The sequence below is a fragment of the Macaca thibetana genome, chromosome 7, assembly GCF_024542745.1.
Source record: "Macaca thibetana thibetana isolate TM-01 chromosome 7, ASM2454274v1, whole genome shotgun sequence".
Taxonomy (NCBI): domain Eukaryota; kingdom Metazoa; phylum Chordata; class Mammalia; order Primates; family Cercopithecidae; genus Macaca; species Macaca thibetana.
This window is the reverse complement of record NC_065584.1, coordinates 152,177,738-152,192,697: the sequence shown is the minus strand read 5'-3', so window position 1 is coordinate 152,192,697 and position 14,960 is coordinate 152,177,738. Positions and strand designations below refer to the sequence as shown.

The 14,960-nt window shown below is 38.8% G+C and overlaps 1 protein-coding gene across 7 annotated transcripts in view; it reads right to left on the bottom strand.

Moving 5' to 3' along the window:
• The window catches only part of MAP2K5 (mitogen-activated protein kinase kinase 5), a 261,654-nt gene that overhangs the window by 207,802 nt on the left and 38,892 nt on the right, over positions 1-14,960 (bottom strand). For all 7 annotated transcript variants that reach the window (XM_050796342.1, XM_050796344.1, XM_050796343.1 and 4 more), the window contains exons 5-7: positions 11,738-11,778; positions 10,750-10,817; positions 5,388-5,436 (exon numbers count right to left, since the gene is read on the bottom strand). In XM_050796342.1, the coding sequence (XP_050652299.1) occupies positions 5,388-5,436; positions 10,750-10,817; positions 11,738-11,778 (158 nt within the window). The remainder of the gene's footprint in view (positions 1-5,387; positions 5,437-10,749; positions 10,818-11,737; positions 11,779-14,960) is intronic.

Here is a 14,960-nt window from a genome sequence, read left to right as displayed (position 1 = left end):
CAGTCTGCAATCATATACCCTCTACCACTTCATAGGCAAAGGGGTAGGTATGGCATGTCTCTGAGCATGTTCAAACGGTGTAATTCTGACTTCTTAGTCTTTTTACCACTAATATCCACTACAGGGAAAAGAGAAGGGAAGAAGCTACCCAATCCACATTCCCAGCACTCCAACCTAACAAGGAGTGGTAAGCATCCAACACTGTCAGGGCACAGGTGGGGAAGGAGTGCAGGGAGGAGAAGGGGAGAGGGAGAATGTTTGTTGCAAGTGTATGTGCATGTGCATTAATCACTGTCTAAGCAAATTCAAGAATGGAAAAAATCAAGACAAATATGGAATCCTTCATATAACCAGGAGGATTGCAAGAGTCTCATAAAGATAAAAATGGTTTTGAAGAGCAATTTCTAGAACCATGTCACTTAGTATCCATAAAAAGTGAGCAACGTGTTCCTATAATGTGTTTCTACAATGTTTTAAAGTTATGTAAACCTTTGGCCTGTGAACTGATTGATAGTTTTTTAGTTGGTTTTTTTTTTTTTTTTTTTTGGAGATGAAGTCTCACTCTGTCACCCAGGCTGGAGTATAAAGGTGTGATCTCAGCTCACTGCAAACTCTACATCCCAAGTTCAAGTGATTCTCCTGCCTTAGCCTCCTGAACAGCTGGGATTACATGCACGTGCCACCATGCCCAGCTAATTTTTGTATTTTTAGTAGAGATGGGGTTTCACCATGTTGTCCAACCTGGTCTCGAACTCCTGACCTCAGGTGATCAGCCTGCCTCAGCCTCCCAAAAGTGCTGGGATCACAGGCATGAGCAACTGTGTCCAGCCTGGTCATTTTTTAATATTTAAAAATACCAGATTCTTTTTCTTTTTGCTTACTTGAATTTTCTAATTTTTATATGCTGTACAAATACTCCTCATGTAAAAAAAGAAATTGGGAGGGGATGGGAAAAACAAAGCAGAGCCCAAGAATTGATTACAAAAAATATTTTTAGAACTTCAGATCTCTGACCAATTAGGCTAATTTAATTGATCTTAACTATGAAAAAATCACTAAAGGGATCTACAATCAACTAGTAGCATTTTTGCCTTTTTCATTTAGATAAGGATATTAATTCAACTTTTCAAAATGAAGCATAGGAAGAGTGTTCATTACATAAGAAAGTGATATTTAGAAGCTTACAGAATATTGTATTTAAATATTATAGTTGGGATCAAGTATCATTTAAAAAAATCACAGAATTTTACAGCATTCTAAGACCAGTTAGCCCACTTTACTTAGGTTACATAACTAGTCAAAAACTCAGTCTTTCAGTATACTCCAGTACAACATCATAGCTCAGCAGTTTGTCTCAGGTGTTAAGTATGGCGGGACATTCCTATCAATGGCTACTGGCCCACAGGAAGGTAAACAATCAACGGAAAGACACTCACAAGTTAAAAGCAATTTCATTAGCTATGATGTTAGTTTTTAAGAAGAAAAACGTTTTTAAAATCACACAGCTCTTTAAATTGAAAACAGGTGAAGGACAGCTTTTTATTCAATAACAATACCAAGTAGTTTTTAAATACAGTCCAGGTTCCTTGTTTTAACTAAAAAAGCAAATAAAAGGCAGAATAATAAATGTGAGGGAGGAGGAAGAAAAAGCCACAGGAGTTACAATTACATGTCAACTGCCAAGATAGCAAATGACCTTAGAGAAATGACAGGCACTGAGCTCTGTTCCTGCTGAAAGAGAGGCAGGGGCCATAAAAGAAACAGAGACAGCAACAACCCATGGGCAGAGTCAGGTTGGGTTTGTGTGGGTAAAGGAGGGTTGTGTAGTTTGGGCTTACATACACAGTCTCATTTATGTTTCAGTCTTCCTCTACAATCCAAGATGAACTGTAAGAATCTAAGAGTTATATATACTAGTAATGATACAGTTTTTAAACCTAATTTTACAGTAGATACCTATTCCCCCTTCCTTTTTTTTCTAAATACAAAAAGGTTTTCCTGTTGTTGTTGGGTTTTTTTTGAGACAGAGTCTTGCTCTGTCGCCCAGGCTGGAGTGCAGTGGCACAGTCTTGGCTCACTGCAACCTCCACCACCTGGGCATGGGCCGCCGTACCCAGTTAATTTTTTGTATTTTTAGTAGAGAAGGGGTTTCACCGTGTTGGCCAGGCTGGTCTCAAACTCCTGGCCTCAAGTGGGCCTTCTAAAGTGCTGGGATTATAGGCATGAGCCACCGCGCCCAGCCAAGTACAGAAAGTTTTTCTAAAGGCTTTTTGAAGTTATCGAAATAACAGCCAAAAGATGCAGCTGGACCAGAATTAGTTTTAGATCTGATTTGAGTAGATTTATACTTGATTTATCAGGAATAGGAAAATACTGCCACCCTCTCCTATAAACTCTTTCTAAAAAACAGAGAAAGAAAAAATAACTTTAGAGATGCAAAGGCCAAAGTCACATATCTTTGGAGTAACTGTGCACTTTTTAAATTCTTCAAATTGACCCTCTGGGCTATTTCTAATCAGTTTCAAATCAAGGGCCAATGTTAAACAGATGATGCCACACTAGAACTGAAGTAGGAAAAACACATCCAGAAAACACATCAGTGAGACTGATTTATAGCTCTCAATAAAACATGCCAAAAATACCTTCTGATTTATTTTTTTAAGCTGGAAAAATGGAATTACTCCAACATAAAGTAATAACAGGAAAACAATGTCTCCATTTCAAAGACTAAATGTTAAACTTTTTTTAAAGTGCTTGATTTAATATATTAATGAAATTAATGGAAAAAATGAAATGGAATTCAATTATGGATCAGCACAGAAAATATTCTTTGTTTATTGTCTGTCTGTGTTAAGAAGAATCAGTACCTATCGCTTATAAATCATTAAAATAAAAATGCTCAATTAATCCTTATTTTATATGTAAAGGTCTGACAGAAACTAGTGCCATCACTAGACCTTTGCTTCACAAATCGAAGCAATAATGGTTTCAGAAAGCAGTCACACTCTATGAGCAGACAATTGGAGAGATTTAGTAAATCCCACTTTATAGAGCAGAGACTAATCGGAAAACACAGGCCAGTCAAATGTTTCTTATGAACTGTTGACACTATATCAATGCTGAATCAATTGGTGGCATTTACTCTGAGTGACAGAAAAGAAATAAATATTTATATCACATAACCTATATCAATGAACCCAGGCAGAAAGCTATTTCTAACTTGTCAATATTTGATTATCTTGAAGAATCATGTCCCCTTCTTTTAATGATTAATATGAATTCCTTATTAAATCTAAGTGGAGGCTAGTGGAAAGGCAAATCATTATTAATGCTTGAGAGCATAAACCACTAAAATAAAAAACTATGCTCAAGTGTTAAAGTATCATTAAATGTGACTTACATCTTCCATATCAAGTGGTGTCAGTGTTCAGCCCAGAAATTTATTGATGCCTACAACTGTGCACAGTACCTCACTGCAATGCAATTTCACTCACTGTTTAGTTACCCTATAGCACCAAGGAATTAAGGAATTAGTAGAAGGAGACATTTCGAAAGCTTCCAAAGGTGGGTTTTTTTTGGTTTTTGAGGGAATTTTTTGAGGGCAAGTAAATGTAAGAAAGGCTAATCCTTATAAAGAAAAAAAAAAAAGCTGTATTGTTTAATATGAGGTTATCACATTCCCAAGGGAAAGCAATAAACAATCTTTAAGTGTCAAAAATCCTTGCCATGACAACCTCCCACCATAGAGAACCTCATAACTGAAGCCACTAAGATATCTATGGTACTAGGTTTACTGTCAAAACATTATTTTTTTGCAGTGGAAAAAACTGTTTTTCATTTTTGGAAGAAGAGTCTATGACAGGTTATTTTCCATTGCCTGGGCTGAATAAATGTAGTTAAAGCTTCTTAATTTATGTCAATTTTGAAATATATTTTCCAGCTAAGGAACACAGTGACTCATACATAAACTACAATTAGTAACTAGAATGCAAGCATGTTGAAGATACACAAATATCCTAGGCTCAATATCTTTCCTTTTAGTCAGATTTTGTTTATATATACTGGTTCTAACAAAATATAAGGCACTGAGGTGATACAGATGTGGACCTCAATCTAAACAAACCTTTGGCTGCTAAAAGTTAAAGGTATTCGATAAATACTATCTAAAATGTTGAGAGTGCAAAGATTATACATACACCACTAGATTCTCCTTAGCTGTATACAGGATATTTAAGGACTGGAATTCACATACTCTGGATGGCAATCAGATGTCAGAAGCAGATCAACTTAATTTCTTCTAACTGTATTCAAGGAATTGTGTGCTAAATAAGCAAGGCCCCCAGAAGCACTACCATACAGCACTGTTTTAAGGCATGCACATGTATTAGGCCACAATGTTACAGGTGATATTAAAGGACAGGCATGAGGACCTGGCTTTGTCTTCTTGACATGCTCCACTACAAGTACTTGATTCATGAAATGCCAATGAGGCTTGGAGAGGTCAGCGTGTGAAGGCACTGAATAAGCATCTGAGATAATTAAGATTTCAGCCTTCGAAACATGGACGGGAAGTGAACAGCAGTTAAGAAAATCAATAAGAGTCTTTTATTTGCAGTGACACAGATGTCTCAGTCAATAGAGCCTAATAGGCAGGCTTGATCGCAATGGACAGGCGCCTGCCTCCAAGGCTATCAAAGGGCTTCCACTATAACAAACATTAAAACGCATTTATGTTGCTATTGAAGAATCGAGGACCCTGTAGGTAGCTTAATTTACCAGTGTATGTTTAAAAGCACTATACTATTTCAGATGTGTCCATTTACTTGAATCAAAATTAGTAAGAAATAACTGGCCTGAAGGCTCGTTTGCCCCTCACTGGCTGGGTTAGGTCATTCAGCATAAGATGGCCAGTCTACGAGGCAAACCAAGGTCTCCTGAAGGCCAGGAATTTTCTACGCCAAAGGTCTGCTGTCACTCTGCTTCCCTAAAAAGCCAGTGTTAGTTTCAGGACAAAAGAAGGAGCTAAGGTGAAAAAGTAATGGTTTTTCCTTTTCTCCCCAAAGATAATGAAAGAAACAGTTACCTCAGAATGCAGGGCCATTTCAACAGCCCCTGAGTTGACACACTTGTTCAGAACTGATTAACTTTTTAAAAACTGAGATGGCAGCAGGGTGTGTGCATGGTACTTCAATCTGCTGGGAGTGAAACCCATTAGCACAGTTTGAAAAACGGGCTGCAAATTGTTCTGCCAATCAAATTAAGCCATGTTATTCATTTATGACAGGAAACTCACAGACTCTTTATCTGTTTAATAAGCTTATGGATACAAAAAATGGACAGTAATTTGTTATTTCTATGTGCAAATCTTAATATATAATAATACCTACCTGGCCATTGGCTAATATTTTTTTCAGCTCAGCAGAAGACTTCTTTAAGCTGAAAAGGAAAGATACTTTTTAGTGGCAAGATCATCAACACCTCTGAACACCACTGAAAATTCCAGACTGAAATATACCTTTGCTTTTAGGTATAGGGATTGAGCACACTCCTCACATCCTTCTCCCGATATAATTTTTTTTTTCAAAAGTAACTGGCCAAATGCAAAAGGTATCAAATAAAGACACTAAAACTCTATTAGTAATCTAAAGCAATAAAGAAGCCTACAGTCAAGATAAAGCTACAATATTTTACGAACTACTTCAGTGACTTTTTTATGGTCATTAGTTCTACTGCCTTTAGATAGCCTTTCAGAGGCAATTTCATGTGGACAATGTCAGCTGCTAAGCACTAATATTCACAGCAAATAAAGATTATGGAACTTTAAAAGAAAAAACAGATCATTTAAGTCCTGGTCTCTCACACAGTTAAAAGTTATAATTGAGTTTCCTGGGAAGCAAATATGTAGTACAAATAAATCCTGGTACTCACTAGCTGTGTGATCTGGGACAAGTTACTTATCCTCGCTGAACCTCAATTTCCTCTTTCTGTAAAATGGGGAAAATATCAATTTCACAGGGTAACCAGGAAAATTAAATATGACAAAAAATCTAGTGCTGTGTCTTGTCCATAGTAGGTGTGTTTTCACAAACAAAATTAATAAATTTTAGCTGGCTTTTTTTTCCTTTCCTATGGGTACAAGACTCAGCTTCCAGAGTTATTTAGGAAATATTAAAGCGTTTTCTGAACATGTATGACTATGTTAACACTCATATGGATAAATTTAGTGAAAGTCCTTTTTTTTTTTTTTGATAGAGTTTCACTCTTGTTGCCCAGACTGGAGTGCAAAGTACAATGGCACGATCTCGGCTCATCACAACCTCCACCTCCCTGGTTCAAGTGATTCTCCTGCCTCAGCCTCCCGAGTAGCTGGGATTACAGGCATGCGCCACCACGCCTGTATTTTTAGTAGAGACAGGGGTTTCTCCATGTTGGGCAGGCTGGTCTCGAACTCCCAACCTCAGGTGGTCTACCTGCCTCGGCCTCCCAAAATGCTGGGATTACAGGCAAGAGCCACTACCCCGGCATGAAAGTCCTTCTTGAATAAAGAATGGTAGTCAAGGGGAGCTCTGAAGACTTCTAGCTTTATAATGAGTTATACCTGTGAATATCTACCTGACTAGTAGAGTAGCATATAAAATAGCACCTTTTCCCAACAATATTCTATTTGAGATTTAAAGCCTGTTAAGAGGCCAGGCACAGTGGCTCATGCCTGTAAATGACTTGACATATGCTAAGGGTTCCATAAATGGTGGTCACTGCTCTGGTTATTATTATACAGTGGTGGCAGTAGTAGTAATGCAGTAAGATATTAAGATCATAAATATATCAGAAAGCAAAAGGGGCCAAGCACAGTGTCTCAAGCCTGTAATCCCAGCACTTTAGGAGGCCCAGGAAAGAGGATCGCTTGAGCCCAGGAGTTCAAGAACAAGCCTGGGCAACATAGTAAGGCCCCATCTCTAAAAAAAATTAAAAACTTAGCCAGGCATGGTGGCACCTGCCTGTAATCCTAGCTACTCAGATCACTTGAGGCCAGGAGGTTGAGGCTGTGGTGACCCGTAATTGTGCCACTGCACTCCAGAATGGGGGGTGACAGCAATGAGACCCTGTCTCAGAAAGAAGGAAGGAAGGAAGGAAGGAAGGAAGGAAGGAAGGAAGGAAGGAAGGAAGGAAGGAAGGAAGGAAGGAAGGAAGGAAGGAAGGGAGGGGAGAGAGAGAGAGTGAGAAAGAGAAAGAGAGGGAAAAAGAAAGAGAGAGAGAGGGAGGGAGGAAGGAAGGAGAAAGGAAGGAAGAAAAGAAAAAGAAAAAAAGAGAAAGGACTCAAGACCTAACATGAAATACACATATTCCATTTGGTACCTTTAATAGGTTACGTTTGAGAGAATCTCAGACTTCAAGTTTGATCACACTTTACCATTTCAAGTTATAATTACTCTTCTTTCTACATATATCTTAAACTTTTGCTATGGTCAAATGTAAACTATGGAGCCTAAGTCCCTATTTTCCCAGATTTTATAAAGTATGTCCTCATCCAAGGGTTCTTGACTTTAATGTCCTACGACGTCTAAGACTCCATGCACTAAAGTGGCAATTAACAATTTTGTAGAATAGGATGAAAGCTGAAACATATATGGAAAAAATACACAGCTGCCTAAAATCAGTCCAGTTAACATAATAATAGCTGCTATTTATCAAGTGATGATCATGTGCTAGGCACTGTGCTAAATGCTTATTATCCTAATTTAATCCTTATAATAACTATACTCTAGGTATAGTTATTATCCCTAATTTATAAAGGATACTAAAATACAGACCTCTAAGGTACATACCTTGCTCAAAGTCTGTCTATCTCCTATACACACACAAACACACACATATTTTTTTCTGGGAAACATTCAGATTCTAGTTTTCCCACAAATGACTCCCAATTTGATAGTTCCAATTATTGTAAAGACACAAATAACCAAACAAAGTCCAGGCAAGGTTTCTACATAGATATTGCATTACGTTATAAACTTGAATTAATAACATTTTGATTCATTGCATTTATAAAATGCCTTTCATCCAAGAAATAAAACGTGATTCCTAATACAGCTTCATCAATCTTTCTAACACCAGTGGTAGATAGATGGAAAGTTTAATCATCCTAATTTACAGAAGGAGAAAGCTAAGTAGTTTAGGAAAGGCCTTGCCTTGGCAGCAGGACTTGAATTCAGTAATTATGGCCTAGGAACACCAAGTGGATTAGTAAACTCAGTTTAATAAACAGTCAATCACCTAAGGCAAAAGAAAAAACAACCCATGCTTTGAGAGCAATAGAGGAAAATACTGTTTCATTCATTATGCTAGTATCTGGCTATCAACTTTGGTTAAAAAAAAAAAAAGAAAAACAAAAAAGAAAAAATTGTATCCTGGCAATTTCTTTGTGAGTCATTTTACTCAATATTTCATTCATCCGCATGTTCATGGTGACCTAAGCTATCCAAAAATCACTCTTAAAAACATTTTAAGGCCAGCTGTGGTGGCTCATGACTGTAACTACAACACTTTGGAAGGTCATAGTGAGAAAATTGCTTGAGCCAGGAGTTTGAGACTAGCCTAGGCAACACAGTGAGACCCCATCTCTACAAAAGAAATTAAAAAATTAAAAAAAAAAAAAATGCCTAGCCAGGCATTGTGGTGCAGGCCCATAGTCCCAGCTACTTGGGAGGCTGAGGTGGAAGGACCACTTGAACCCAGGAGGTCAAGGTTGCAGCAAGCTGTGATTGCGCCACTGCACTCTAACTGCACAACAGAGCGAGACCCCATCTCTAAAAAAGTAATAAAATAAAATAAAAACATTTTAAAATTTAAATGTGTTACGACTGTAACTTGAGTATGACACCTGAAGAGAGACACTGAGATATCCAAAGAAGAGTAAAAGGATGAGGGGACTAGAAGTAATGTCATATCAGAAAAGATGAAAGAGATGGGAGAATTTAGTCCAGAGGCAAGATGTAAAAGAAATACACGTATATTCACACATACATTCATTCATTCATTCAAACATGATTGACTATAACCTATATGGCAAGCATCATGCTGGGAATTGGAACTTTGCCAATGAATATGCTACAGTCACTGCCCTCAAGGAGTATAGAATCTACTGGAGGACAGAGGTGATTATAATACAATGTGCTCACTGCTACAATACAAGGAAGCGTGGGGATATCATAGGAATTCCTACAGAGGTCCCTGGTGTGCATTGGGAGATGGGTAGTAATCAGGGACAGTTTTCAGAAGAAGATAATTTAGCCCTCAAAGATAACCAAGGTTAGCCAGACTGAAGGTCAAGGTGGGGATGAAAAGAAACGGGAAAATGTGCAGGCCCAGTAGAGAGAAGAAAGTGGTCCATTCAGGGCACTATGTGTTCATCAGCAAAGCTGGAATGTCAGGTGGGATGCCGTGGAGAGGCAGGTCAACAAGCTGGAGTACACAGAGCACCCATATGTGAAGGGCCACTGCTCACCTGCTGTGGAGGTTACACTTCATCTTGAAAGCATGAAGAGCAGTGAAGTTTTAAAGTAGGGAATGACTGCAGCTCAGGACTGTGCACTGGCAAGGTGGCTCCAGCTGCAGGGTGGAGGAGGGGCTCAATGGGGCAAGAACGGAGGGAGCAGACTCTCAGGAGGCTGTGGCAGCGATGTGGAGAGCCAGAACCACCCACACAGCAGCAGGGATGCTGGTGAGTAGAAAGACTCAGAGCTACTCAGAAGGTAGAACCTACAAGTGTGGGGACTGACAGGGTGTGGCACTGAGGGAGGCCTAGGAAGCAGTGAAGGAGGACTGACAGGTTATCTGGAGTTAGCAATAGACTGGATATGGGAGAATTTACTGAGACAGAAAATCTAGAACTGTGTTTGGAGGGAAGACCATTGGAAGAGCTGTTCCCCTGGAAGAGGGAACAACCACGTTCTGAGGGCTTAACTAAAATGTTATGAGTGGGTGCTACAGAAAGACAAATCCCAGCTCACAAAAAAAGCCTTCTGAGATATAGCTGAATAAAAAAGGGAAGGAGCTGCCTTGGCTGATAAAGTGCATTCCTCCAACAGGGATGTTCAGGAAGAGGTTTGAAGACCATTTGGCAAGGAGTAGGGAGTCAAACATCAAAAGAGGGCGGGATTAGATGGGAGCTTCTGCTCATTTGCCACACCACAGGCAGAGAATCTTTTAAAAACATAGGGCTGGCCACGTCCCTGTCCTACTAAAAGCCCTCTAACTGCTCGCCAGTGCAACTGAGAGGAAAATTCAAACATGACAGGGCCTACGAGGCCCCGCATGATGAGTCCTGTCTACCTCCTTAGCTCCTATCACTCCTATTGCTCTCTCATCTCCTCTCTCCAAATCCCTTCCCCAACCCAGCACCCCTCCCTGTGCTCCAGTCAAACTGGCCTATTCACAAACATGCCGAGTTTCTTCTCCACCTCAAGGCCTTCACCTACCCTCTTCCCTCTGTCTGAAACACCCTTGTCTACTTCTTGACGTACTTCTCATCCTTCAGATCAAAACAGAAACATCACTCTCCCCAGGCAGCCTTCTCTGAGCACCCAGTCTAAATCTAAACATTCACCTTTCCATAAGAGGTCCTTTCTCTTTGGTCAATATGTAGCTAGGTTATCTAACTGGTCAAATTTCTTTCTAGCTTCTTCCCCACCTCACCCCAACTCTGTAGATAAATCACATCAAGGGCACACTTCACTAAACTGCTCTCACCTATTGCTTGGAAGTGAATCTGAGACTGCTGGGCTGCTGTGTTGAGAGGGTCCGGCCCGAGTATTCACCTAAAAGTAAAGAAAGAATCTTGATCAGTCTTGTGTTCTGAGGACACAGTTCTAATTAACCTATAATTTGCCACAAATTTCTCATTTCACTATGAAGGTTAATTAGCTTGTTGCTAGACAGACCCACGGTTGGAGTCTATTCAGTATATAGGTTACAAAACCGTATAACCCATACATTACATAATATTCTATTCCTGTCATTATTCCATTAAATGTTTAAACGGTGATGAAAAAGGAGAGATAAACAGCGTGAAAATCCAACTCACTGTCTAGAATACATATAAAAACAGTATGTTCAAAAAGTACATTAAGAATATACCCAGGGGTTAGTAGTGAACCTCAAGTTACATCCTTCTAGCTCTGCAACCAAGCAGAACACTGTATGCAGAATGTTTCTTATTCACTAAAAAATGAGGTTCAAATAATTAATTATTAAATATTTGAGCCTAATACAAAAGCCAGCTTTTCTTTCAGATGTGAAGCCCTAAACAGAAATCCAGAATTCAAAATAGACAGAATGAAAAGCTATGTGCTAGATATATGTTTCTAGCATAAATATGTCAAAAGGAGGGTATTCCATGGGCAATATGCTCATGTGCTTAATTAATCACTGAAATGAAGTCTATATTCTTACTAAAATCTTTGTAGATACCAGCATCTAGGATTATCCTGAAGATACTGACCAAAAAAACAATTCCAAATAATTGAAAATACAGTACCAAACACCGCATATGCAAATATATACACATACTGAGCAAATACTACAGATGAATCCCCCTCCACCTCCCATTTAAAAAAAATAAATAAAAGGATCGCTTGTCAGAGCTTGAGAAAGTGCAGTTTTATTTGACATTTCAATAAGTGGAACACAGCATTACAAATCCATCTAACTTTACTGAAACAATTATTGAAATTCGTACCTTCAGGCCATGTATGTTCCGTTCCCCAGGAGGCTTGCAGGCTGAAACAGTAATTGACTAAATTGTAGAACACATCAGGGCCATTTACAAATTTGCTCAAAATGAATCGTTTAAAAAGAAATGAGGGTGACACCAAAATTAGCAGAGAGAAATGATTGAAAAGTGGCTCCCAAGACCCAAAGTGGGAATTATGAACCAGGGTTTTAACTTGCAGGAGTGAGCATTTATAAATGCAAAGAGCTTTCTGACACCACCTCATATAAATTCCAATTTCTGCTTAAAACATATAAAAACCAAGTTAACTGAGCTAAAATGATTAGATTCCTTTCATAATTCAAATTTCTGTAATCTGTCCTCATTCTATCACACTGTATATCTGCTATCACTTAAAACTACTTTGAAAAGAGCTAAGGGATTCTTTTGCGGGGGAGGGGGGTGAGAAAAGGATCTTTTAATGCCAAAAAGATTGCTAGAGATTCTACGATGGAACATTCTAGTTTGAATACTACTTTGCACAGTCATAAGCAGTCAAATGTATTAAAATACAGACATATAACTAATTTTATTACATTTCTTACAAATCTTGACATGTGCTAACATTTAGTCCTAGAGATAAGGCAGTACCAGGAAAAAAGAATATTAATTTCCTGACACCATCTTGAGTTACAAGTTAGTACTTTTCTAATTCAGCAAATGCTTCTTCAACAAATGTGTTAAAAATACAAAAGCCTCCTGCCCATGTTATAGACATGAAAACTATAGTCCCCTACAAATTGTATGTTAAGGGGCCGTCAATTTTGATTGATTGTTTGGGGATGGATTAATTTGATTTTTTTTCTTTTGCCCCTCTCTCAGATGTACATGTCTTTTTCCTGTTTCTGACTACAAGAAATGGAGCCGTTTAATAACAAGAAGATGTGGGTAATGACTGGGTGCAGTGGCTCATGCCTGTAATCCCAGCACTTTGGGAGGCTGAGGTGGGCCGATCATGAGGTCAAGAGATCAAGACCATCCTGGTCAATATGGTGAAACCCCATCTCTACCTAAAATACAAAAATTAGCTGGGCGTGGTGGGGGGTGCCTGTAATCCCAGCTACTTGGGAGGCTGAGGCAGGAGAACCGTTTGAACCCGGAAGGCGGAGGTTGCAGTGAGCTGAGATCACGCCACTGCACTCCAGCCTGGTGACAGAGTGAGATTCTGTCTCAAAAAAAAAAAAAAAAAAAAAGGAGAAGATATGGGTAATAATTACAAAACACTTCAGTTGCTTTCATTTTGTATATTTCAAATATACTCAAATTTATTATGTTATTTTTCCTAGAAAATATATCTAAACCATAACAAAATGTTTTCACTTGCCTTTCTAAAATACACTAAAATTAAGACTCAAAATCTTCTTTCCTTAAAATGGAAATTAACCTTTTGAACTACAGTCACATGCACTTGATGCCTGGTCCTTGAGGGACCATCAATACTTCCTAAGACGACACTTCAAAATATTTCCACTGAAGTAAGCAGTGCATTCATAAATTTCCTTTAAACAAAGTCGCTAGCCAAGGAATCAGAGACAAACGTCAACTCTTATCTCTAACCTTAACATATGCCTCACTCCTCAATTGACTTCTCAAACTTTTATAACTAGAGATGTAAAGAGCAGTCAAAAAACCCAGTAACCTCCTATTTCCTAAAGTTTTCAGGTCAGGAATTACTGTAAAGCTAGTCAATGTTCACACTTATTAATATTTAACATATCTTTTAACAATGGAGAGGACTTAGCCATGACCTGGGAGTTACTGTCCAAGGCAACTGTGCTACTTGGAATGAGGAGAACATGTTATTAGACCAGAATTATGGCCAGGCATGGTGGTTCATGCCTTTAATCCCAGCACTTGGAAAGGTGGCAGTGGGAGGACTGCTTGACCTCAGGAGTTTGACACCAGCCTGGGCAACATTGTGATACCCTGTCTCTATTGAAAAATAAAAAAACTTTGCCCAGCGTGGTAGCACATGCCTATAGTCCCAGCTACTCAGGAGCTGAGGCAGGAGAACTGCTTCAGCCTGGGGAGATAAAGGCTGCAGTGAGCACACACTGCATGCCAGCCTGGGTGATAGAGTGAGACTCTTGTCTCCAAAAAAAAAAAACTAAAACGGAAACAATCATTTTCTCCTATCCTTCCTACTTGTTCAGTCTAAAGATTCTTTTTAAGGTCTGAGGGTCTCTAACCAACTAGGTAGACATAGGAAATATACCCAGTATGTCTACATGTTGATTATGTAAATTTGCATAATTTCACTTATCTACATATGATAAAATGTACATTTGATGTAGATAGGTAGCAAAAAGCAAAAGACTACCAAAAACTAGAAACAATTATACCATAGCATATTTAAAAACTACAGAAATAAAAAGACAGTCTCATATTCTGAAATATTTAAATTTGGCTTAGAAAGACTATGTTTAACAATTTATTGCAGCCTAGTGGGTTTTATGATAAGACTACATGTGACAATGACATCTCATATATTTTCCTCCTTTAAGAATCCTCTCCCCATAATATACTCTTCTCTCCACTCCAAAACAAGCCCTCCAAACTACTCCCATGCACACTCTAATTATATTTTAATATATATGTCTTTCCATTTTAATCACATTATAATTTAAATGAAATTCTTACCCAAAGGGCATAGTAAGCACTTATAATCTGTGTGACTCTGAAGTTACTTAACCTCTCTGAACCTCAATATTCTCATCCATAAATTGGAAACAATAATACCTAATAGGCAGAACTATCAGGAAGATTACAGACGATGACACGTAAAGCAATACTAATGCCTTAACAGAGCAGACATCTAAAAATGGTTGTGATTATCATGGGAAGAAGCATAATGGGATGAACAGTGAGAATGACAGGACTGCTCACAAAATGAAAGAAAACAAACAACCCACAACATTGGAAGTATGTTTCTTTCCTTTTCTTTTTGAGACAGGGTATTGCTCTGTCACTCAGACTGGAGTACAGCGGCACAAACATGGCTCACTGTAGCCTCAACCTCTTGGGCTCAAGCCATCCTCCCACCTCAGCCCACCAAGTAGCTGGGACAACAGGAGTGTGCCACTACATCTGGCTAATTTTTGTATTTTTTGGTACAGACAGGGTTTTGACATGTTGCCCAGGCTGGTCCCAAACTCTTGAGCTCAAGCAATCCGCCTGCCTTAGCTTCCCA